At 34.2% G+C, this 27,890-nt stretch overlaps 1 protein-coding gene across 1 annotated transcript in view; it reads left to right on the top strand.

The window, feature by feature from the left end:
- The first annotated feature begins 2,506 nt into the window (after window positions 1–2,506).
- LOC134258360 (ras-specific guanine nucleotide-releasing factor 1-like) overlaps window positions 2,507–27,890 on the top strand; it is an 81,861-nt gene continuing 56,477 nt past the window's right edge. The window contains exons 1-2 of the mRNA XM_062740886.1: window positions 2,507–3,562; window positions 4,454–4,744. Of these exons, the coding sequence (XP_062596870.1) occupies window positions 4,472–4,744 (273 nt within the window). The 5' untranslated portion in view covers window positions 2,507–3,562; window positions 4,454–4,471. The remainder of the gene's footprint in view (window positions 3,563–4,453; window positions 4,745–27,890) is intronic.

The following is a 27,890-nucleotide window of genomic DNA, read 5'->3' as shown; positions in this document are numbered from 1 at the left end:
TTTTGAACGGTTTGGGCCAGGGCTTTCATACCTCAGATATTATTATATGTTATATTATGATATCATATCATAGGTATGTAACTTTTGTGACAAGGCCTTTCTTTAGAATCCAACAACTTTGACCTTGACCCTGGAGTTTGACCTAACTTTTAAAAACTTTAACCTTGGCCTTAACTTGGTGGTGCTAGGACTTTCACATCTGACAAATGTATTTCTTGTTAGAAGGCCTTACTTTGGGTACCAACATATTAATTTGATTTGCATTAAAAAAAAAAACCTTCGCCGTGTTGCCATGCGGGGGGGGGGGGGGGGGGGGGGGGAGGGGGGCATCAGTGTTTTACAAACACATCTTGTTCTCTTATTTTAGCTGACCTCAATGAAGTTGGGTGAGCTTATATGATAACCTCAGTGTCGGAGTCCCAGGTTAAAGTTTTTAAGCAGTTTTTTTAAGTACTTCTATGGCCTTCATTTATCAGATGCATAAGATTTTTCTGGTTTGTTTTATTGTACCTGTCAAAGTATCAGATGCAGATGCCTCAATATCAGCTTAGGAATGACCATGTTAATGTAGAGGGTTTAAGTTTTTGGAGCTGGTCTCATTTCCAAGTACATCTGTAACTATAAGTCCTATGTTGACCAGTCTAGTGATGCATCTGAGGATACACACTAGACTCCAGGCTTGCTTCGGATGATGAATCTGACCAACATTTTACAGATGGGTGACCAGGTTAAGGTTTTTGGAGCAGATTCATTCTAAAGGAATGAGCACTATGTTAGCCAAACTTGCAAGACTGTCGTCCCTCGCGTGGCGCAATGGTTAGAGCGTCTGCTCTGGAGTCGCGGAGTAAAGAATGACATGAAAAAGATGCCTCACTTCTCAAGTTCTGAATGGCGCTGAATGTCGTGTAAAGGTATTAAATGCAGCCTTCCACCGGCAAGTGGTGGCGTCTCCATCCGAGTGAAAAATTCTGAAGAGGGACGTTGAACAAAAGATAGAAGAGAGACATCCAGGCTGAGTTACCAGGTAATAGTTTTGGAGTTCTAAAGTATGGAAAGCCACAGGGGACCCCCAAGTCATGTTCTATATATTCATAGTAATTCAATCTTGGGCGGTCATGTTTACAATCCCGGCCAAGTCATGATCGGCCACACGGGACTCCCAAGTCATGTGCTATATATTCATAGTAATTCAATCCTGGGCGGTCATGTTCTATATATTCATAGTAATTCAATCTTGGGCGGTCATGTTCTATATATTCATAATAATTCAATATGAATATATAGAACATGACTTGGGAGTCCCGTGTGGCCGATATATATTGTAAACATAGTAATTCAATCTTGGGCGGTTTCCATACTAAAGTAATTGTTATATATAAGGTCTATGTTAACCAAGCTTACATCAAATTTGATGATACATCTCAGAATGCATATTACCATTCATTTTCTACCACCAAGTTAAAGCTTTCGGAGCAGTTCATTCTTAGGGATGTGTAACTGTCCTACCATAGCCAAGTTTGCATGAATGGTTCTTAAGATGCACACTACTGGATTTGCTTCGGATGTTGGATTTGGCCTAAATTTTCCAGTGACCAAGTTTTTTGCGCTGGTCCGATATAAGGCCTCTCTGAACCAAACTTGCATGGATGACATATATTTAATGAGTGTCTAGTTTTAAAAAATAGAGCCATTTCTCTTTCTATTATTGCAATTCATCGAAATTATCACTTCTAATTTAATATTATGTCAATGAACATTGTTATATAAATGTCAATGAACATTGTTATATAAGGCTAGGTTAAAGAAAAATAGATTTCTTTGGGACTACTGAGTATTTGAAAATACTTGGAGGAGTACAAATGTCAACTTTTCATAAGACTGTTGTTAACACTTCGTAGAAGCTTGAATCAAATTGGTATGCAGGAAAGGACATGCAAAGATTACAAGCTACATTTTGAGACTTTTGGACTAAAATGATACTGTAGTTATCTATCCTGGCTAAGATGCGTATATCCTTAAACTGTATCGGAACTCTCTCCTATTTTTCCCTCGGCATACACATCCTTGGAAATGAGGTTTCCTTATCCTATCATGGTGAAACTTCAGATTCATTTGCAAAAGAAATACAGTTTAGAAATACATTGGTTTTAACTAATTAAAACGTGCAATAATGAAAAAAAAAGAAACCAATGTGAGTCAATATGAACTGACATTCTAGTACAGTATCTCAAATAGTTCTTAAAATGCTTGATTGGAAAAAAACATGCAGGTGAATTTAACAGCAGTATTTTGAATAGAATACTTAAATTAAACTTTTTAGTGTATTATATTCGATATATATATTAGAACAATACCACCTAATCTGGCCTTTGGTGCTAGTGTCAATGAAAGTCTATGATGAAAATCTGTTTCAGTAGTTAACCATCAAAGCAACTTTACGCGTACGAACAGAACACATGCATATATTTTTCCCCACTTAAACCTAGTTAAAATTGTTCCTGTTTGCTGTTTTAAATAAACAACATCTGAAGCAAATCTAGGTTAAAATCAGATCAGTGAGCGTGCTTTGAACAACACAGTTATTGATATTTTTCTAACAATATTGCAGAGAAAATCGTTATATAAGAAAGAGTACCGATCATTTAGGTCGGGTATGCACGGGGAACAAAGCCTCTTCACACTACTGACGACAAAATCTATACGTCCTAGCGGATACACATTATGCACACGAAATGACTCGACGAAAGCTGAGAGAAACTGCAGGTTGAGTGAAGTTTTTTTCATTAGCAAAGTAGTGTCATTGCGTGGCGTTCGGAGGGCCATTTTGGTTGTAATGGAGTGAAAATGATTGTCCAGAATTTGATATAAATTTGTGTTAATGACATTCTGACGCGCAGTGTAAAATCGAGGCGATGACAACCGACGGATCGTCAGAATAGCTAGGAGACAGGTGCGAGTGGCGAGATTATGTAGGAAAATCTATTGTCTTTGTGGAACACTATAACGTCATGTGATTTCAACGGTTTATCGAACTTAAGCACTCACTGCAACTGTATACTGAGTAGATGTAAAACTCTCGTGCACCTGGGCGGGTTGACAAAGCGCGCGAACTGCTAGCGTGCAGATTGGACATTTACTTTAAAACATTTGTAAATAGGAAATAGGCGCTATATGTATTATTAATGGAATTGTATATTGGGCAAGCGCACGGAGGAAAAATAACCGACGTTAAAATATACACCTATTCTTTCACATCGATCGAAAGGCTGCTGGATTTAGCATAAATTAAATGATTGAAGGGGTCGCTACTCTTAATAGAGGATATGTGACAAAATAAGAATTTTAGAAAATTCACCGAGTAATATCAAGACTTCAAAAAGGAGTGCTGTGAAATGGTGTAACGTTTAGATGGAAGTGTCCTCAAATTAACGTTATGAACGTCAAATACTCCAGAGCGCTACCACTGTCATATTAAAAATCCTGTTTTATAATTGATGGATGTAATTCATAATTTGCGATGATATAGAGGAAAAAATTTACCAGTAATTACAATCGCCTAAAGGTAAGCATAAAAACTTAGACGTTGATTCATTGATTTAGGTTCAGAAAAACAGTCTGAAATCCCGGTGTAAACTATTTGAAATCGTTAACAAAAGAAAGAGTATGACATAAAATATACAAAACTAATATGGTTTTTCCGGGTTATTGATCAACACAGAAACTCTGAGATTCTCCCTGTTGTTTTAAGTGCCACACCGGATAGTAGTCCGGAATGTGTCTTTAAAAGCTCGGTGATTGATGTTACAAAATGCGAAATTGTCACCGTGCCGAGGCGAATGCCATCGGTTTTGAGAAAAGATTACAATCAAAAGACAATTTTTTTTTATGAAAAAACTGATTCCCGCGCTAATGACTGTCTTATCAGTTTGGTTGACAACAGAAAGAGAAAAACAAGAGGGAATAAAGCGTAATTAATGACGCACAATCATTATCTCTCAATAAGTATGGATTTCAAAAAATGGAGAGAAGGAAAACGTTAGGAAACACTGTAGGAAAAATCGATTAAAAGACGAAATAAAAGGAAGTGAATCATTTGTTCTCATTTTAATCAAACTTGGATTACATTATTATAAGGTTTCTTCTTGACAATTTATGCTAGCATATATGTCGCGTTAGAGGAAAGCATAGCTTCACACTGCAGCGTAGGGTGGCTTAATGATTCCCGGCATCAAATTTGTTGTAATTTCCCAAGAGCTTTATTAAACTATATTACTTTCTGGAAAATAGAGAAAAAAGCAAAGCAAACAAAGCATATTATATAAATGCACTTAGATACATACTTATTCTCGAATAAAAGATGTAATACTTATTGTAATACTTATAGAATTAATAGAATTCATGCTCGCTGCTCACAAGGAAAATTTCAGTATTTTCAGTATTTTCTGTATTGCAGCAAAATCAGGTCGTGGTCATGCAGAAAGGCATCCGATTCAACGAAACCCAACTGCAGTATTTGGCAGCCAAATCCCGCCGAGAAAATACCATTTCCGGCTACCTGCACAAGCGCAGCAGCGACACCGGGAAATGGCAACTTCGCTATTTTGTATTGTATCAAAACCTACTTTTTCACTTCGAAAGTGAATCTGCTCAAAAACTTTCTGGAGCAACCCTTCTGGAAGGTAGTTACTGTGAAAGGGTACTAAATCCTGCCGCATTAAAAGCCGTCAAAGACACCGAAAAACAGGTAGGCATAGTGGTCATAGAAATATTGTTAAGTTGTACATGAAATCATGTGGTTGTAAACAAATTAAATATAACTTTATATAAGCAAAAAGTACACCTTTTTCTGTGGAAGAATGATAAGTGATTCTGCGTATTTCATCCAGCTCACAGTACTAGTAGTGTTTAATATTACATTTCCCCCGTATTATAACTTTACTGAAGACAGTTGCAGACACATGGTGATTATTTTTACAAAATATTTTCTTGCAATCGAACTTTAAACAGTAATACTGGAATATGGTAGAGGATAACAGGATATAATATCTTTAGCTTATATAAGTAAGGTTCCTTGGAGGGAGAAGCCGTGTTACATTGATGCGTCTCAATCCTTCATTAAGTTAACACTCAGAAGACATAAATCTGTTGCAGATCCATGGATTTTACTTAAGTTTTTTCCACAATGGATTTAATGTAATAAATGTAGATTCTGTGTATTGATTTCAGACAATGAAAGCTGAACTGGTGTAAATGTGGTGCATGCCTCAAATCACTAGTGTCGACCTTTTGAAATTCAAACGGTTAAAAAGACTTCAAAGCGGTTAACCAAAGCTCGAATATAATAATCGTGTACTTGTTTCTTATCCAGAATTATAGTACATTTAGGCCCCGTTTTCTCCAAAATTCAGAGTTTCAAATTATCAACTCGATTCAATCTTAAAGAAGAGAGAGAATGTAGATCTTTTTTATAAGTCATAGATACAAGTGATTTATAAGTCATAGATACAAGTGATTTGAAAAACGACAAACCGAAACCAGTAAAGAAAGATAGGAGTGGCTGTGGTAATGAAAAAAAAACCTGGCTATGCAATTCGGATTCATACCGACTGTACTTTTCCTTCATTTTAAAGGTACTTGGACACAGATTTGAAGTTAATATTTTCTCATTTTTTATGTATAATATCACGAATTATATATTTTAATAGCATTTCACACAAAAAATAATTAAAAATCTTATTTCATTTAAAAGTTATTAAAACTTTAAATTTTTTGGCGGGTTTGATTGACACATCCTTGCACTTTCACAAATTTTAACTTTATTCTTAATCATTAGGAAAAGTGGCAATTTTGATGTGTTCTAATGAGAAATATTAAAACTTTTATCAAGAAAAATAATTTTATTTAGAGTAGAAATGTTATAAAGCAAAACACCTTCACAAGTATCGTCATAAGAGATGCGTACAGAGTTTAGCAAAAGCACACTCGTGTTATGTACACAGTTTTTGTAAACAGGGCTCGAGTTCTGTTATTGTTTATATGTAGAATTCACCGGGTGCGTTCAAAAACAGTCTGCTTAACAACTGCACGGACTGACAATATATTGTGTATTTGTTTTGCTTTCGAACGTGTCTACTCTGAATTTTTCTGGATTATAGTATTAATATTTTTCATTTATACAAAACGAGATTGCCACTTTTCCTAAGGATTAAGAATAAAATTAAATTTGTGAGAGTGCAAGGATATTCCTTCTTTTAAACGAAATAAGATTTTTATATTTAAGTCGTAGTATTAAAGTGTCCAAGAAAGACGATAAAAGCATAAAATGACAATTGAGAATTTAATTTAATGTGCAGTCTTACTTTCAACAGTTGCACTTACATTTTATATTTTCATATAAAGAAAGTTGCTATATATATTCGAAAAGACTTTTTTTTCTTTTTTGAAAGGTAAGAAAATTAAAAAGTTAAAAGATTTAAGCTTAGATTCACATTTTACAGTAACTCTTCTTCACTGGGTGAGAACGAAATTTCAGGGCACGAAAGAAACATTCTGACACAATCTGGTGATCGTTTATTTATTAAAGAAATATTTTCCTTACAGATGCTCTACGTATGTACAATTTCTTAAACGAGGTAATTTATTGACAAACAAGTTGATGAAACAAGGATATCAGCAGTCTCGTTTAAAGTCATCATTTCATAAGTTCTATGATTGATACAATGACCTAGTCAGCAAATACAATTTTTCATCGAGTCAAATGCTGACTGACGTTTTTCGTACCAATTTCTAGTCCATTATTTACACACTGTGTGACGACGGATTTTTTGTTACTTCCCGATCATGACAAGGAGCACACGGCGGGTTTGACCGGTCGGCAGGGGATGGTTACTTCTCCATGGCACCTGATCCCACCTCTGATTGGAGGTCTTTGTTTGCTTTAATTGCTCCTATTTTGTATCGTTTTATGGACTTTTGAGCTTGAGTGCCGTTCCTTATCTCCATATATTCATAAGATTCATAAAACGATTAATGGCATGTAAGGAAATAAACTTATTAAAACATGGTAAGGAAAAAGGAATATGAACAGGCAGGACAGAACGTCGACCTGGAACTCTTGGTGAACAAATTGAATATATGAGGAGCGTATTTATACACAGATTTGTGGGACCCCCTCTCTCTTATTGCACGTGTGGCCCTATTTACAGGACTACAGTCTTTATAGGTGGATATATTACTCGTAAATAAACAGGTAATAAGTATAAATCCTCAACGTTAAGTACAATTCTACAAGACAGGTGATTAACTACTTGTCGGATCGGACAGGAGAGTAGTTTCCGGCGTCAGCTTTTGTTGTTAATAAATCGATGTTTTCTCGTTAACCCGATGAATTTACCTGATGAATATATGGCGAAGAAAAGTAAACAGTATTAGAATTTCTCGACCTAAGGGTTATTCTTCAATAAGTCCCACCATGCCAGTGGAATGTTACCTCAATTTTCAATTTGAGACAGTTTTCTTTCCATCTCAATATTTGTTACAGAACTATCCACTTTCCAAATTGAAAAGAAAAAGGGGCTTCTAATAATAATTTGTATTAATTTCCCCTCTAAATTAATTTCGAATTTCTTCGAAGTAGAAACGTAAGAAATAAATTAGATTATTATAGCTTTAAATTTTACGAAACAAAATAAGATCTCGTAGTGAAAACGGTAACTAAGAACTACATTTTGGATTCAAAGAGCGTGTACATGTATTAGTAGAACATTCAATGAAAAAAAGAACGCATCTTTACAAAACAGAGATTTCAATTTGTCCAATATTTGATATCTTTCGATACAATCATGTATAATTATTCATCATTTGAAGAGGCACAGTCATCACCATTGGAAGCGAAATACATGTACAGTTTGTATACATACATGTAGACCAAATAAATTATCAATAGATCCAATAATTATTTCAGTGAAATCAAGCCCATCGTTATGTATGGAGTGCTGTCTCGTTCCGTAGGTCCACAGGGAATTAGAAAATTTTATTGTGAAAAAAAAAACAATATATAATAGTCACGGACTTGGATTTTCTTTTTTCATTTGATTACTATAAATACTTGTAGGGTTCAGCATACCCAGACTTAGAGACTACTGATTCCATGAGTATACGTAGTATATTGTATAACCTGCTGAACTTCAGATTGTGTGGTAACTGCGATGCTACAAAAGTCTCTTATAACAGAATTAAAGCACATTAATCAAGAAAACAAAAAAAAGAACACCCAAAATTTTGCCTGTGTTTAAAGATAGCCTCTGCAATTTTCCCCCATTTCATTATGATTTCCATTTGTAATGGAGAAAGTTTGATATTTTGATGAGGTCAAATCACATAACCTCAATTCCAAATCACAACTTGTGAAGACAAATGACAGAAAATATGAACCTCAGTCATTACTGGTTGAACTGATTTTTCAATAGAACTATGAAATGAAGCATCCTCCCCACAAGTGCTGAAAGCAACACACCTCATGCAACCATATTTCACCCCCATAACGAAAAAAAAACCATGAATAGTGTTGTGAAACTCTTATAATTCTATCTTTGGTTAAGCAAAAGTTAGCATGATTACTATTTGTACAGAGAAAATCACTGAGGGACCGACAAAAAATGTCATGGGTGACGTTTCCAGTGTGGTTTTATGTTGAGCTATTTGCCCGATTCTCCAGATTTAACCATTGGTTGATATGGAGAGAAATTAAACAACAGATACAAAATCTAAAGAGGGTCATAAAATTGGTACTTGTATCAGCTCTAATACTGTCTTTGGTCGGAAACCAATTTTGCAATGGTTTGTGATTTCTTGAGACATTGAATTTCCGTAACGAACCTCTCTTTGGAATCTTTATTTATTCATACGTTTTTGTTATAAAAAAAAATATGATAAGTTTATTTAAAATGCTGACATACACGGCGGAAATTTGCCTGATTTGATGTTTGCCGTAAATTTTGACCTCGTGTTAGTTCTCCTGTCCCGAGGCTTATGTTTCCCAACTTGTTCGACCGCTTGCTGGTTGGTGTTTTCAAATATTTGTCTCTGACTCACGTGACATTTCCTCTCGGTTCATACTCCACGTACAACTAAGTGTACTGTTATCACAACTGGATTTTCCCCAGTTTGCTTAGATTTCTTACTGTTGTATTCTGGTTTGGACTTTTCCATAAAACCACAAGTCTTTGCTTAAATCTGACTTTAAAAGAAATTGGAGTATATAAAAAAAAGTTTAACATCTCAAATCTTTTGTAAGTTATCTATAGGCCTGTGTATACAACTGTGTTTTGTTTGTAGAGAAAAGGTATCACGCCATTGCATACGCAGTAGCATATTTTGACAATTTAAAAACACGTGGTAGAGATAAAAAAAGTTTATATATAATAATCAGCATTGACTCTTCATTAATTCTAGTCTTCAATTTTCAGCCATAAATTTTGTATTTGTCTATTCCCAGTTAATTAAAAAGAAATGGAATTTTTGAAAATGATTTCTCACTTAGTCTGTTGGATTCAATTTCTATTCATTATCAATAAATAAAAAAAACTGATAAGACTAGCCTCCAGGAACTAATTCGATTTCAAAACAGGATTTTGAGTTTTTATCTTTATGGAGTGCTGAAGAAAAAACTTTTCTCTGAGTCTTTAAATAGCCTTTTTTTCTCTCAACAACGTTTGTTTGGAATGCATAGAAATTGCAATTACCATCTTTGGACTGTACTGAATATCTTGCAACAACTTCCGCTAGACAAAAATCTGTTTTCCTAGCTGCTTTAAAACTGTACCCATTTCGAAAAATCACGTCATCCGTAGGTCACCAAAGTTCCACCAATTGTAGTATCAGAAAGTGTCACTAGAAGGTAAATGTTGATACCGTAACCTAGACGATTATTATCAGACATCCGAAGTTAGCGGTGTCTGCGACAAGTTGAGCTATTTATAGATCAGCTTCCCTCCTAGCGCCACTCATGCTTATCTTGTTGAATCAGTATTAGGAGAAAGCATTATGTTGCACCAATTATGCTATTTTTCTCTCAAAACATACAGACCATTGAGGCAATCGTAACGACTATAGTTTGTCCCTCCTGTTCTTCAAAAGATATCCTAATTTAGTACTGTACCTACAGGTATCGTACAATCATGAGTATTTATCCTTTGAAATATCAGATCGTTCGACCTCAAAGACTTCAATTTTCATGGAGAATATATCCCATATAGCAAAGATTGGTGCATTTAGTTAATAACTATATTGCATGATACTCTGTAGAAAGGTGTTTTTGTATCATATTTGAGACTGCTGTGTTGAGGCGAGCTTCTAAGGTTAGGAAATAGATGATGAGTAGTGGTGTACTCTGTTCCGTCCGCCTGGAGCCCTTTTTGCGATGTGAAGACATTCATTACTGTTCGCGCACCTGCCGCTTCTCGTTGTAAAATATTAATTTAAACATATTTATCCACCTTCAAAGCTGAGCTGTGATCAGCTGGTAGCTACTTAAAACATCTCTCCGAATTTACAGGAACAGGACAAGCCGGGTGTACTTGATGGATTTATATATATGAAGAAATGCCTTTTAACCACGGCTTTAAAGACTTTTATAACGATCGATATCAGAATACGAAGGATTTTTAAAACTGTGCAATATAGAGCCAGTTTGCCTAATTCATGATTATAAGCTTTTTCAAATAAAAAAAATTACATCGTACCAACCCCCCCCCCCCCCCCAAGAAATAAGACTTTTATTATCAGTGTTTCACCTATTGAATAAATCTTAGGAAGGACACCAAATGTAGAATATATATTATTAACTTTTCTGGTCGTTCTATAAATAACATTATTAATTTTTTTTTTCATTGCACAGTATTCATTACGATATTACATCAGACAACGAAATAAAATTAATTTGTTGTCATTAGATTAATGAAGATATATTCAAATTTCAGCTAATTAATGCTTAATTTCCTTGCGATATCTGTGTGCAGAGATTAATTGGTGTACATATAACGTTTTCGAATACATGTATTTTATTTTTGAAAGCATCGGGTATTCCTGTAACAAGCTGTGTATAATTTACAACGATAAAACAGACTTTATGTCACGTTTCCATAATGGAGCTGGTTGTTGGAACAATCACTCTATCGAAATCGGTACAAGTTTATTAACCCGTCCTTCAGCCAGCTATCAGCGCTGACAAATCAATAAACAATGATTAATATGTAAGGAAACCTCAATCAATTACCATAAAATGACTGTAATTCAAGCCCTATATACAGTATAGGGTGATACAAGAGGGGCTTTGTCCATCAGATACTAGGGAGCCAGAGCTGACGACGACAAATACAGCTGATTTCTGTTGTTATTTACGTAGTTTGCAACCAAGTGTCGACTGAAAGTAAGCATTCTGATTGGTCACAGTTTAATTTTATAAAGCATTACGATGGTAATTTTAGTGAAATGGGAGATAACAAGCAGTGATCATTCTTGAAGGTCCATTTAAACAATATGTAGAACAGTATATATATTTATAATTCAATCCTTCACATACTTTCACTTTATAATATTTTTTATCCCCTCTAAACGAAGTTGGGAGGAATGTAGCAACGTGTTTGTGTATCTGTTTGAGTTTGAGGGATAACTTTATGTTGCTCTGTTTGTGTTTGAGGGAGAACTTGTTGTTGCTCTGTTTGTGTGAGGTGAGGGAGAACTGAATGTTGCTCTGTTTGTGTGGGAGAACTTAATGTTGCTCTGTTTGTTTGTGAGGGAGAACTTGATGTTGCTGTGTTTGTGTATGAGGGAGAACTTGATGTTGCTGTGTTTGTGTGTGAGGGAGAACTTGATGTTGCTGTGTTTGTGTATGAGGGAGAACTTGATGTTGCTCTGTTTGTGTGAGGGAGAACTTAATGTTCCTCTGTTTGTTTGTGAGGGAGAACTTGATGTTGCTGTGTTTGTATGTGAGGGAGAACTTGATGTTGCTGTGTTTGTGTGTGAGGGAGAACTTGATGTTGCTCTGTTTGTGTGTGAGGGAGAACTTGATGTTGCTCTCTTTGTATGTGAGGGAGAACTTGATGTTGCTCTGTGTGTTAGGGAGAACTTGATGTTGCTGTGTTTGTGTGTGAGGGAGAACTTGATGTTACTCTGTTTGTGTGTGAGGGAGAACTTGATGTTGCTGTGTTTGTGTGTGAGGGAGAACTTGATGTTACTCTGTTTGTGTGTGAGGGAGAACTTGATGTTGCTGTGTTTGTGTGTGAGGGAGAACTTGATGTTGCTCTGTTTGTGTGTGAGGGAGAACTTGATGTTGCGCTGTGTGTGAGGGAGAACTTGATGTTGCTCTGTTTATGTGTGAGGGAGAACTTGATGTTGCTCTGTTTGTGTGTGAGGGAGAACTTGATGTTGCTCTGTTTGTGTGTGAGGGAGAACTTGATGTTACTCTGTTTGTGTGTGAGGGAGAACATGATTTTGCTCTGTTTGTATGTGAGGGAGAACTTGATGTTGCTCTGTTTGTGTGTGAGGGAGAACTTGATGTTGCTCTGTTTGTGTGTGAGGGAGAACTTGATGTTGCTCTGTTTGTGTGTGAGGGAGAACTTGATGTTGCTCTGTTTGTGTGTGAGGGAGAACTTGATGTTGCTCTGTTTTGAAAAACGGAAGTGACGTATTTGCAAAGGGATCGATGTCAGAGGATGCCTTAATTTAAAAATATGTTCTTTGCGAGGAGATCTCTGCTCTGCTGTGCCCTTGTTCTGTCTGTGCTTTAATTTACATTTACTTAAGGTTGCTCAGTAAAATAATGAAAAAACGATTTAAGAAATTATTTCTATTACTTCAAAGTTATTGAGGGTGCAACATCGGTCAATGACAAGACTTACATATGGGATTTATCACAGATTTGAATATCTATTCATTGGATTAAAATCCCACTCATCAGTTTATATGGGATATATCCCATATTTGGCAATGAATGGGAGAAAATATCCCATTTGTCAATATCCGTGGGATTTATCCCCATTTGAACAAATTTGTGGGAGAAAAAAAATCCTAATGGGAGATAAAATCCCATCTGATACTTTTCTGTCGTGGGAGAAAGGTTGGATAGTTGGTGGTAATGAAAATCCCACCATTTCCTCTTGCATTGGTTTCTTATATTTAGGACTTGATATCGAGGTTTATGACTTCAACACAAGAAGACTTGTACATGTTTGTGATACTGCTAAGAAATCACACCAGGTGCTATTAAAAATTTTGGATATCGGAATTAGAAATGGTAATAAAAAGTTCGGACTTTGTCATGTCCGGAATTAAAAGTTAATTAATAGAAATTTCCGATTCATAATAAAACAGACCTTACAGTTTACTGAAAAAAATGTAAATAGCTTAATTTACTCGCAAACGGAGATAGGGTGGGATGGAGTGTGTACGCAGTAGTTAACGAAAGACATCGCTTAATATGGTATGTACAATTATTATAATATTCATTAATGTTTTTGGTCCAGCTGTGTATTTACATTTTTTTTAATAGAAAAGAAGAAAAAATCCTTTTAATAACGGATTTCAGTGACCAATGTGATACGTGCTCGAGTAAAGTACACTAGGGCTTACGCGACAGTGTCGGGAATGACTGACGTATTTACATGTATATCAGTGAAATGTTTTACACCGGCTCTAAAAAAAACATGTTAAGAGCTTTTACATTTACTCATTTGGAAAAAGGGAATAAAAAATGCGACTCGAAAATATTTTGAATTCAATTATTATGCTTAGAGTTTGGGCTTCATTACAGATGGAACAAAACCCTTTGGTGGCGAAGATTTTCAGTGCTTGTATTAAAAATTAATTGAAATTTAAGAGAATAAATTTATCATAATCTTTCACCGGTTTAATGTTTAGATATTTTACCGATATTCATAGGGGGAGGGGTGTAACTAAATGTTCTATCTCTGCGTGTAGTGATTATTTTAAAAAAAACCTAGAATTATCTTTTCTTCTGGACGTAAAACTGAAATTTCATTTTCTTTGTAAAACAATTCCTATTCGACTCAAAAAGCATTAAACTGCGTGAATGCATCTTGCACTGCCGTCGGGGTGTTTATTGCTTCTTAAATTGTCAACACTTGTTCCAATGCGTCAACACCTCGATCTCAGACAACCAACAATCGTCGTAGAATATGTCACGTGAAAAGTACAGCAGCTTGATTATCAATCACTGCATCTCAACAGCCAGAAAAAATAAATTAACCTTTTGCAGTGAAAAATTACCAACGAACTGACTGTAAAAAGTGAACACAGTTTACACCATTGGAAAAAGACGAAGCTTTAATATTAATACACTTCGATAGCTATCCATTCAAATGGAACGATGTGTAATTAGCTCACCTGAGCCGAAGACTCAAGCGAAATTTTTGGTTCAATTTAATTATTGTAATAATTTAAATTCTTTGATTGAGGATCAAAGCAAGCTCAAAATAATACATATCCATGTAGTATCAGAAAGTAGAAAATATTTGATTTTGGAGGGAAAAAATTGTAACTTGTACACAGGATGATGGTGAAGTGGGGTTTCCCTTTTTTTAATGAATGGGAGGAATTCCTAAGAAGGTATCCTTAGTATTAAGTGGACTGGTCAAAGCAATCAAAATCAATCAAATCTTCACGATTTTTTTAAGAACAATGAAAATTTTCGCATTTTTTTCAATTCAAAAAACGTGAAAACATTTCAGTCTCCAAAGCGGGATTCAGTTTTTTATATATCGGGTATTTTGCAGTGAAAAATGAATGATATTTTACATGTATAATTTTTCTTTACTAATAAATATCTAGAAACAATATCTGCATAATATAAACACTACGCCCTATATGAAAATTGTGAAATTTATTGACTCAGAATTCATGGTTCAAGCCCCGAGGTTGGGCTGCGTTGGTTAGTAGCCTTTTATTTTTTGTGACGAGTTTAGGATGGTCATTGAGAAACTCCTTATATACGCAGATCACCACCAAAGCCCTTACAAGTATCCTGTCTAATTTCACACCAACAAAATAGACGCAAGTAAGTTTTTTTCTGCGGAATAAAAGCCAATTAAGATTTTAGATCTTGTACCCAATCCCAGTGAATATATTTTCTGCAATAAAATATATATTTAAATCAAAGCTGCATATATTACTTCGCTGATGATAACAAATAAGTTCATTTTCCTCTTATAAATATGGTATTGTTCTTTGAAACATTGATCGAGTTCAACAGTAAGCCTGAACTGTAGAAATACTGTGCAACATTCTGAGACATGATCACGAAAAGAGAAAAACATGTTACATCTCTGCTTTTATCGTCGTCATTATAGGGAAAACGATCAGGACGTTTAACATGAGAGAGATTGGGTCTCTAATTATTTCTGTACTGATTATAGATAATAATGTTTGCGCCCATTGATGGTTTTACATTACGAGTGTCATTTTATCGACTAACTGGGATATACTTAAAAATGTAGTCATAGAAATAATTAACCATGCGTGTAGTCATAGAAATAATCAATCATGTGTGTAGTCATAGTAAAAATTTTACCAAGCGCGTCGATATAGATATAATAAAGCACCTGTTTGACAAAGAAATAATTAACTAAGCGTGTAGTCATAGACATAATAAAACATGTGCGCATGTAGTCATCGAAATAATCATAGGCGCCGGAAACGAGAGTGAAAGGGGAGGGTACCCCCTTTTTTTTTGCAAAGATAGACATCATATAGATATCAAACACATTCGGGCGTAGGCTTAGCCCCTAACTTTCAACAGGTACGTTGCAGTGTAGTCTAGTCGAAGAAGGGTAATTGGTACTCACTACTCAGTAGTGTTGGAAAAGAAAAATATAGTACTTAAAGAAGTTCTCTCTCTTATATATTTCATAGAAATGATTATCAAGGCTTGCATATAGTCATAGAAATATTTAAGAGTGCGTGACGTAGTCGTAAAATTGATAAACCAAGAATTGTAACTTTGGTATTTTTTCTCTAATTTTGATTCTTTTAATCTTTAATAATTCCATTCTGTGAGACGTCTTTTTCAAATGTCCATTAGCGGATGAAAGCTTTGAATCAAGACTTACTGTCCCCGCAATGTAAAATAACTTAAAAAAAAAAACAAACAAACAAACGTAGTCAGTTCTGCAACAACTTTTTTTAAAAATCTTTCATTCAAAAATTTATCATACTTATTTGTAAAATTTTTGAATCGATAGCACATTAAATTTTCAGCACCACATAATGGTACAAATCGTTTTTAGTGAATGATCATTTCTAGAACTAATGGTGTTTGATGAATTATTAAGAGCCTTAGGCGCACCTAAGTATCGACTTTCGGGGAATTTCCTGCAAATCTCACACTTTTCCTTATGTTTTGACCAATTGAATAAGATAAAACGTATGATCATGATGATGACAAAATTATCCAAAATGCTGCATAGAGAGCACGTAAGTCGTAGGTATTGGTGGAATATCACCTCGTAATTTAGAATGAACCTAAGTAGTAAGGTTCACACAAAAGAAAAGTCGGTTTGCTTTCACGTTGACATCCTCTTATTATAACCAAAAACAAAAACCAACAGAATATCAAGGGAGGTCGAGAAAGAGAGAGTAGGGGGGTTAAGGATTGTATATTTAAATTCTGACAGGCTGCCCCCTCTAATAAAAAAATCCTGGATCCACTACTAAATATTCTTCTTCATACGATTGATTCATAAATAAAATTTTAAAAAGTCTATCATTTTGATTATTATTTTGTAATCCCTTCAGTTGCCAAGAATATGCATTTCTAAGGGAAAGCTTGTTCAAGGTACTGTTTACCATTTTGTGAAAGTCATTCTATGTTAGGCACAAGTAAACTAATGCTTTGAAAATTAATTCTGAATTTTTCTGAAAGTCAATAGATGAATTCAATGAATGTGGGGAAGGGTAGGTCACTTTAAATGTATTCTTTGTTGAGTCTTTTTAGCTTTGATACTAAAGCTTAGAATAACTAACCTGATTGCTCTGGTACCTCAGGACATGTTACTTAAAAGTAGGTTAGAGTGACCTATTTATTTAATTCATGGATAAAATATTTAGCCACATATCTTGAACATTATGGTTTAGGTTTAGGATAATCAAATCTTGTCAGTTGATGCTATTGAGGCCCCAGAGGTGTCATTTAAAGAAAACGCCAATTTGGCTACTACCAGGTATATTTTAAGCTTCTCATTGTCCAGACTTTTTAGCTTTAGTAGATAGTATGAGGCCTTAAGGAGCTTCAAACCTTGTCAGATGGGGCATCTTTGGGTCAAAGCATGGTATATCTACAAAGTAGGTCACAGTGACCTAGTTACATTGAATTTCATTTATTTTTATTTTTAGATACATATCCTAGACATTAACCATAAGTCAACAATACTCGCTAATTGATGCATCTCAGGGCAAATCTTTCCTAACCTACTTTTTAAATCTTGCAGCTCTTCATTGCCAGTTATGTGATCTGAATTCTGCAACCTTTGTCAGTTGATTCATCTTGAGTGTAAATAAAGAAACAAACAGGTGACATAGATTCCTTGTTAAATCATGCTGAATAGTATGATCCCTTTATTGAATCCTCTAATGCTAGTTGACTCCTGTTAGGATCATTAAACGTGAGAACATAAAGCAGGTCGTCATGACCCAGTTTTGAATGTACGTAGTATGTGTAGGACATATATCTCATTCACTGACTTTTTGATGAAGCTTGGAATAAAGGGTTGTACAACTCAAAAAGGTGGGTCAATATGTCTTCTTTTTTGTAATTTCTAAATTTGCACATAATGAAATAAGTTTATGATACCTTAATGATTAACACATATTCTAGACTAGACCTTGTCATTTGATGCACAATGGAACCTAATCATGATCTGAGGTTTGATCTTTTCTGAAGTCTATCAGAAGAGTGTAAGCTAAGGTGCTTGTTCTTGTACCAAACTATAACACAACCACCAAAGTAAACACACAGAAGAGTGTAAGCTCAGGTGCTTGTTCTTGTACCATAACACAACCACAGTAAATACACAGAAGAGTGTAAGCTCAGGTGCTTGTTCTTGTACTATAACACAACCACAGTAAATACACAGAAGAGTGTAAGCTCAGGTGTTTGTTCTTGTATTATAGCACCACCACAGTAAATACACAGAAGAATGTAAGCTCAGGTGCTTGTTCTTGTACCATAACAAAACCACAGTAAATACACAGAAGAGTGTAAGCTCAGGTGTTTGTTCTTGTACTATAACACAACCACAGTAAATACACAGAAGAGTGTAAGCTCAGGTGTTTGTTCTTGTACTATAACACAACCACAGTAAATACACAGAAGAGTGTAAGCTCAGGTGCTTGTTCTTGTACTATAAGACAACCACAGTAAATACACACAGAATTTGTACTATAACACAACCACAGAAATACACAGTGTAAGTGTAAGCTCAGGTGCTTGTTGTACTATAACACAACCACAGTAAATACACAGAAGAGTTGTACTAAACTATTACACAACCACAGTAAATACACAGAAGAGTGTAAGCTCAGGTGCTTGTTCTTGTACTATAAGACAACCACAGTAAATACACAGTGTAAGTGTAAGCTCAGGTGCTTGTTCTTGTACTATAACACAACCACAGTAAATACACAGAAGAGTGTAAGCTCAGGTGTTTGTTCTTGTATTTGTACTATAACACAACCACAGAAATACACAGTGTAAGTGTAAGCTCAGGTGCTTGTTGTACTATAACACAACCACAGTAAATACACAGAAGAGTGTAAGCTCAGGTGCTTGTTCTTGTACTAAACTATTACACAACCACAGTAAATACACAGAAGAGTGTAAGCTCAGGTGCTTGTTCTTGTACTATAAGACAACCACAGTAAATACACAGTGTAAGTGTAAGCTCAGGTGCTTGTTCTTGTACTATAACACAACCACAGTAAATACACAGAAGAGTGTAAGCTCAGGTGCTTGTTCTTGTACTATAACACAACCACAGTAAATACACAGAAGAGTGTAAGCTCAGGTGCTTGTTCTTGTACTATAACACAACCACAGTAAATACACAGAAGAGTGTAAGCTCAGGTGCTTGTTCTTTAAATACACAGAAGAGTGTAAGCTCAGGTGCTTGTTCTTGTACTATAAGACAACCACAGTAAATACACAGAAGAGTGTTAGCTCAGGTACTTGTTCTTGTACTTTAACACAAACACCAGAGTAAATACACAGAAGGGTGATAGTTCAGGCACTTGTTCTTGTACTAAACTATAACACAAACACAGTAATTAACACACATGCCTGAATGAATTTTCCAGATTTTACACTGTGTTAAAGATATTCCGTTTGCTTTTAATGCCCCTGGATCCAAAGATCCAGGGGGTGTATTGTTTATGTCCTGTCTGTCTGTATGTCTGTTTGTCTATCTGTTGTTAACTTTAACCTAGTGATTAACTATTGAGTGGGTGGGCTATGGCTTTCATATTTCACAGATGTATTTTTTTTGACAATACCTTTCCTTGGGTACCACCAAATTTGACCTTTTGACCTGACCTTGGAGTTTGATCCAATTTTAAAAAAAAATACCACATTTTAACCTTTGCCATAACTTTTGAACAGTTGGAGCTAGTTCTTCCATACTTCACATGTATATTTATTGTGACAAGACCTTCCAGCTGGTATAGATATTTTTGTCCTATTGACCTTGACCTAAGAGTTTAACCCATTTTTTAAAAACTTTTAACCTTGATAATAAGTTTCGAATAGTTATAACTCGGACTTTCATATTTCACTGGTGTATTCCTTGTAACAAGACCTTCCTTTGGGTACCAACACTTTTGACCTTGACCTTTGGAGTTTGACATGCATTTGAGAGAATTCAACCCTCGCAATAAGCTGCCATATGGGGACATCAGTGTTTCACAAACACATATACATATAAGGTTGAAAATAAAAACAAATGCATACCAAACATTTTTACAAAATTCTTATATAGCATATATAAGCTAACTGGCAACAGCAAACCATGACACCATGATCAAGCATGTAATAAAACAAGCACTACATGTACAATACAGGCGATGTTACTTCACATAATGACAACATTACTCTAATGTTTTGTTTGATGAGTATATTACACTGATACAAGATAGCTCGAGCTTTGAAGTTAATCCCTTAAATTAGATGAGTCATGTTATAAAAAATGCTTGTTTGTCATTACACATCATCTTAACTTGTTCTTACTGTAAATTAAGACCCCTGGGTGTTGGAAAATAATTAAAACTCAGTTAAGTTTTTTCTGATTACTTTATCTTTACTAAGATTTTCCTATGGTTTGCATTGTTTTGGAAGACCAAGCATTAGTCTGCCATATGATTAATTCTTAAATTTGGATTTAATTCAGCATGCTTAAATTTCTAACATAGGTCTATAGTATTCTTGGTAAATTCACCTTGTTGAAGTTCATTAAAGACTGCTTTGCTGTAAATGATCAGTTTTTGGTAATTTTCTGGAGAAGAAGTCCCTAGTGGAATAAATTCTGTTAGCACACTCCCTCTCCATGGTTAATACAGAGGAAAACTTCCAGGAAAACTAGAATCGGTGCTCACAAAGAGCCTGTGGCACCCTTCCTATTGATAGCTTAAGGTGAAAGTCGGAATTAAACACAGAATTTAATTTGTCGTAGCAGTTTTGCACGTCTTTAAGAGGCTCTTGATGCTGTATAAGTAGTTCTTGAGGAAATGATAAGGAATGATTAGTCTCTAATTACAGATTGTTGAGTGAAGATTTTAGATTACAATATTCAAACCACCATAATATTGTATGATTCGGAGGGAACAGAGCACATTATTGATTTTACATTGAATTTAGTCAACATTTGACAAATTATAATTTCTCTAGCTTTTTTCCTAACTTTTAACACACCCTTCCCATTCAATCCCTCTTGCAAATTAATTAACATTATGACACATATTTGAGAGTTTCTTAAAATTGTTCAATTTATCTTTTAATTAATTTTTATATGATTTTTTTAAAACAAACAACTGTGCAAATGTATGCTAAAGGGCTGCTATAATAATAGTCTGAAGAACATGCATATTATCATAATGTATAAATGCTGATTGTAGTTGAGGATTATGTCTCCCCTTTCGAGGGGAAACATAATGTTTTTATCAATTTTCTTCTTCTTCAAATTTTGTCCAGGCTAAAACTTATATACCCTTTGACATGAAGACTTCAAACTTGGAACATAGATAGATGACCTTAAAACAAAGTGAACGCCACCAAAATTTTTGACCTTGATCTATTATAAGTTCAAGCTTTTACATCAAAATAGAGTCCAGGCCATATCTTAGGCCATAGTAAGAAAATTCCTAGATTCTCATCTGAATTTTTTGAAAAATCAAGGCGACGGGCGGCTTTTATTTTATATATTTTTTTTAATTTTGCAGATTTTTTATTTCCTGGTCAATCGGTGTAGATTTATCTATAAAACTATCTTTTAAGCTGTCAAATTCCTGCCGAAACTTGTGGGATTTAAAACAAAAGTAGAATGCTTGTTGAATACCGATCCTGATCAGATTTAAGTCGAAAAATAGAAATGAAAAAAATCAAGGCGCTGGTAAAAAATCGGGGCGGGAGGGGATGAGAATCTATGAATATTTTTATTATGGCCTCAAGGTCAATCTATTACATCAAAATAGAGTCCAAGCTATAGCCTGATTTACCGTTTGATATTTGGACTTCATACTTGTCTTGTAATATAAAAAAAGATGACATTAAAACAAGATGCAATGCACTAGAATTTTGACCTTGACCCCCTTCTTCCTTCAAGGTCAATTAGAGAAAAAAATTGATTAGATAAATTTAGGTCAACCTTTTACATGAAAATATAGTTTAAGTCATAACTTGAGACCGGCCTTCTTTGATATTAGAATTTAAAACTTTGAGCAAGACAACACTAAATGCACTGCATCAAAATGCTTGATACAAAATACTTTGTTCTGAATTGATATCATCATCCATTAAAAGTTTTAGAAACCTTTTAATATGATAGAATATGTTTTAATTAAGTTATTGATTTATAGACATATTATAACATATACAAAGAGGACAAAAATGTAGGTGGCTGGGTTTTTTTAAAAATCAATTTACATCTGTTACCATGGTAAATATTAATTAGGTTAAGAACTTAGAAATGTTGCATGCTAATTTTCAGTTTAGCAGATTGTTGGGATAATTTTAGTAACCTAATGTAAAGTATGTTGAAACCTAGAGAGCATGATAAGGGATTTACCAGGATGTGTGAGTAGCTATAAGTGTCTTTGTAGTGGTTCTTCATAGTCCTTAGATCTTCAATGACAGCGTATGGGAAAGAATGCCAGTTCATAAAAGGAAAATTAGATATTAAATCAATTGTTTTTTTATTTGATGAATGATGTTGCCATGGTAACTAAAATTGAAAATTCTGTAAAATTTTATAAAAATTCTATTTATTGCTGTTGTATATATAGTTTCAAGTCCCTACTGCTACTTTTCTCTTCCTTTATTATAAGTACAAACCAGTAGAGCTATAGTCTTGACAGTCTTGAGTTTAAACAAGAAATTCATATAGAAAGAATTTCAATAAATGCTGTGGTGAAAAGATATATTTATAGACATAAGCAAAAGAATAACAGAATTAAATGATTTTTTTTTCTACCAGATGGATTTTAAAAAAAAAAATTCATGATTTTAATTAAGTAAAAACGGGGGGAGATAATTCCTTTAATGGAAAGTCAAGGAAATAAAGAAGGAACACAGTCCACTCTTTATACCAATATGTACTGGATAATCAAACATTGATGTAACTGGTTTAGTGTAAGTTACAAATCTACATTAATTTTTGTTTTTTGGCTCAGCTGTCAAGCCACAGGATCAAGTGAGTTCTTCTGGTTGAAGATTATTGGACATTTTATGACATTAATAAATTGGGTTTAGCTAGACTCCTTTTTTTAAAACTGAAATTTAGATGTAATTAATAAACTGTGTTGATCATGTTAGTCCACAGGCTATGATTATTTCAGAGCTGAAAGTACAAATTCAAAGTTAGTCTGTATTGGAAAATTCATCAATTTTTATTGACTGACAGTATGTAGATGGGGCTGATGAGAATGCCTATAATTATCTGCCACTAAATGGAGAAACAGAGTGCTTCATTTATTATTGTGAGTCAAAATATAAGGTTCATGAATAAATGATGAATTTTCTGGTTTCAAGCATTGACATGGCTCTTTGTCATTGATTTTTGAACACACCCTGAATATGCACAGTAAGATTAGAAGGCATCTCCTATAAAACCAGAAAATATGTCATTTAGCATTGCTGTTTTTAAAAACATCTCATATGAACAATAATGGAATTTTCAGGAGATTTTAATGCAGAAGTTGCAGTGTAAATAATTATTGTCTTTGTATTGGGATTTTCAAGGAGAGAGGGAGAGTTGTTATTAGGGCTTATAGAAGTCAATAAATGGTTTGTTTTAATGCTTCTCTGAAAGCCTTGAGTGTCAGGCTCTGTCACAGGACTCTCATAGTCAAGGTATCTTGTCAGTTGATGCCGGGGCTCTAGTTCAGGGGTGTGTCTAAGATTATAGCTTTGTGAACTTAACATTAGACTAGAGTCACAAGAGTCTCAGGGAGAACTAGCATGAATATTGATGCCCGTAGCTTAGCAGAGAAAACTTAGTTTGGTTATACCCTTTTGCATAATACAACACGCACACCTATTTTTTTTTTTTTTTTTTTGCCATCGTACATAATATTTGTGTTTTGCAAATAACTTCACCTCAGTTTAAATGTGTTCGGAAAATATTATGATCTACGATATCCATAGAGATATACAGAACCAGATATCATAATCTGTCCTACTGGCTCATGAAACAGTCATGGACTTAAGTTCAATTAATCATAAATTAAATATGAATTGATAAAATGGAATTAATACGCGATTCACTAATGATCATAAACTGACACTTGAAAAGGAAAACCCAAAAAATAGGTTAGCAGTCATGGAGGCTAGGGGATTAGTCCATTTAATTTGAGGTAGATATCTAGCACCTGGCGGCTAGGGGATTAGTCCATTCAATTTGAGGTAGATATCTAGCACCTAGCTGGAGGCTAGTGGGTTAATCCATTCAATTTGACTGATGTATAGATATCTAGTAGGCTACTAAATTATCAAAAGTCTTTTTGTAAAATTTTGGATACTATTTAAATAATTTCCTTGCAGTTTTCACACAGTTTCTCTTTTGTCATTGCTTAGCAAAGGAGATATTTACATGATTTCCACTGGAAGAAGGTGAAACATTACATATTATTGTTGGAACACTCCTTATATGTAGTATCAGATATGTGACTGTAGGTGGATAGGATCTGTAGAATCAGAGCGGGGGTGAAATTCATTCATATTTAAAATGATTGGTGTTAACACTCCTGGAACAGGATACCTATAAACCTGAGAAGTTAGTATCAGAGCTTCTCAGGTGTCTGTATTATACAGAGGGTAGTCAGAAGAGTGTTACTCAGCTCTAATTAAAGAGGTAATTTAATTATATCAGAAAGGAAATATTAAAAGATTATAAGTAATTAATGATCAAACTTTGAAAAGTCAATTGCAGCATTCTCAGGATTCAGTGTTTATCTGTTAAGGTCTTACGCAACATAGTTTGGACTTTACTGGGTTCTTCCCTGGAGTTGAAGAGTTCCACTAAATAAAGGACCTGTGTGCAATACTTTTAATGTCTATGTAGTGATTTTTACACCTCTTTTAAAACAAATTTTGATGAAAAAAAATCTGGAATTTATGTTCTGTTGTTTTTGTACAGTTTTCTTTGAATAATGCACAATTTGATATCTTTTCAAAACCCCTGGTAACGCATGCTGATTTTTTGTCTAAGAGCATGTAATGGTATTACGAGTTTAAATAAAAAATATCTTGAAAAATTGAGTAGGTAAGGTACGTTGCGTACGTCTTTAAATTGTGACTCAATCTAGCAGCAGCTAAATTTGATGCATGGCTATGCTGTCGATTGCTGTTTTTCATATAATAGATTGACAAGACAGTTTACTGTCCATCTTGCTTGGAGTGCTATGATTTTTTTTGAAAACTGCACACTTTGCACAAATTTGTCTCATTTTTGTCATATTTCTGATTTTAAACAGTGATGATTGATTCATGATAAGAGCATTAAAATCTATGATTTGAAAGCTGTTGTGAATGGGAGTGCTTTTATGATGATATGGGATTGCTTTCCTATGGGCCAATCAAATGGTATTATTTTTTTAACTCCCACAATGCACTAGCCTTACCAAGGAGTGTTTGATTCAAGTTGCTAAATGTTCCTATTGGGGTCTTATGAAAATCCCTTTGCTTTCTATCAAAGGGATGAACAAGCTTAAGAAATTCAATGGATTTTGAATCTTATTGATTAAGTTGGGAAGTTTGAATTAGGTTGATGTTCTCATGCACAAACTGCTTTTTTCCCTGATGAATTGTGACAATAAAAACACAAAATTTTCCCTTCTCTCTTCATGATTTCAGTTGACAAAATCATTGAAGTATTTCTACAAATAGGGTCTACTGAGAAAAAAATAAAAGCAAGTAACCATTTGACAAAAACAAAACATGTAAATCTTGGTGAATGATTCTATGAGTTTTGCTATATTTATATGTTTGATATAGGATTTCTTTGAAATAATCATCTGTTTTTGAATTGCAACTATTTATCATATGACTATGCATTACAATGATTTCATATACAAACTATTACTATTAGAATTTTCGAATCTTTTTAACATCCCTTGCAGATCATATTGTAAATTTTAAAAGTTCACCAAAGGTCACCAGAAATATTTAGAAATACATGTATGTAATATTTGATGATACCTGAATCGACAGATTTCCAGTTAAAAGGTGTGAGAGTTGTGAAGTAAAGGCGATGCTTGCTATAATGTTACACTTGCTACTATACAATATAAAAGCCATTGATTTTAGGAAAAAAACTTGTCATGTTGCTTTTAGTAGTCAGCTTATGTTAGGCCACAGGAGTTTGCATACCTATCATTTATTTTACTGAAATTTACAATAAATTAAAAAAAAGATGTTACATACACTTTGACGTTTTCAGGTACATAAAAACATTTTGATAATGTTGAGGGGTTAAAATGATAATTGCGCACCTTGCACTGTTTCTAAATCTATGTATGTATATATACATATATGATGTGAAAAAACTCACAATGCTTTGTCAACATGATAGCACCTACGTCTCTGAACAATGGTTTTAAGGCCGATGTATTATTAAGTTGATATAAATTAGCCGCATAAAGCAAATTATGTAAATGTGAGCATAGAAATGAAAGATTTATGCATCATTTTAAATATTTCTTTCAAATCTCAAAAAAGAATTGAAAAAACGTTTCCCAGGGACAATTCAAGTTGCCCTTTATTTTCAACACAACTGAGGATACTTGTAGTAGCCCATGATGCATTGCGATTCATTCATCAGTGTGTAAATAGGAAACAGAAATCTAATTTACATGCAAAATGCTGCTGACTCCAGATAAACTAGTGGTCTTGATCTGTTAAACCTATAATATCTGGTGTATACATTTCAGCACTTGAATCAGTTTTACTCATTAACATATTAATCTCAGGTTTAATATGTCATGAGAGGTCAAGATCAAAACCGATTAGCCTGACCTGACTCAGACTCACATCAGTATCTATAGCTACCTTGTCATATTCTGTATTCAGCAAAGAAATTAATAAATAAATTAATAAAATAAAACTGAATTTCACTAAAAAAATAATAAATTGGGATTAAACCACAGAATGTATTGTAAATGTGTAAGTCAGGTTCCAGCAAAACAATTTGTTTTTTATGATGCTGTTAAAGCTTGTATTGAGTTAGAAATGTACAAATCTATGTTCTCTATAGAATAATAGCATTACAAATTAAGAATTATTTGTTGCACATGATGATCTATAAAGTGGATAGTTTTCCCCTTTATTTTATCATTTTATGTGGTGATTATAATGTGCGGACATGATCACCGAGATGCGAGACAGAATAAAGCGACAATTAGTTCAATAATTTATACATAGTCCTGATAATATAATACACAGAGTATTGTATTGATCAGACTTTGCCAAATTTTTGATGAGATTTTTCAAAAACTGGGAGATTTATCCTTCTAACGTTAATTTCCTGTCCATTTCCTAACATCTGATCAGAATTATTTGTGAACGTGACAGATTTTGGTATAAAATATTCATGTTGACTTTTGGGGATCTAAGCTTGTATTTTATGACAATCTTTTGAACTAAATAACTGAGATGTTGGAGCTATTCATAGTCTCTTTACAGTTATAATGTTGTCATGGTAACTAAATACACACTAAACTCTCATTAGATGAGTAAGTTTAAATTACCTACTACATCAACTTTGTTACTGTTAGGAGCAAATTCAAGCCCTTAATTAGTCCATCCCATTTTGTCTTTTGCTCTTTTTGAGCTAAGTTAAGAGACCAGACTGCGCTGTGAATACAGTGTAGATGATTCTATCATAATAGAAATTAATTAAGTTTCTAACACATTTGTGATTAAAGTTGTGACGTTGCATCTATTATGAGCCACGTTATCTAAAAAGATATTCCATGTATGGCAGAGCAAAATGTTATGCAAAGAAATGTGCAACAAATGACTGTTTGTAGTGTTTTATATGTAGACTTTGCTGTTTATGAATTTTGCAGACTCTCCCAAGACACTGGGCTGGAATATTTCACAAACTGGAGGTAAATTA

The sequence above is a fragment of the Saccostrea cucullata genome, unplaced genomic scaffold, assembly GCF_032062105.1.
Source record: "Saccostrea cucullata isolate Sc308-1 unplaced genomic scaffold, CSIRO_AGI_Scuc_v1 ctg4, whole genome shotgun sequence".
Classification (NCBI taxonomy): Eukaryota; Metazoa; Mollusca; class Bivalvia; order Ostreida; family Ostreidae; genus Saccostrea; species Saccostrea cuccullata.
The sequence above is the reverse complement of the archived record's forward strand: the minus strand, read 5'-3'. Positions and strand labels throughout refer to the sequence as shown.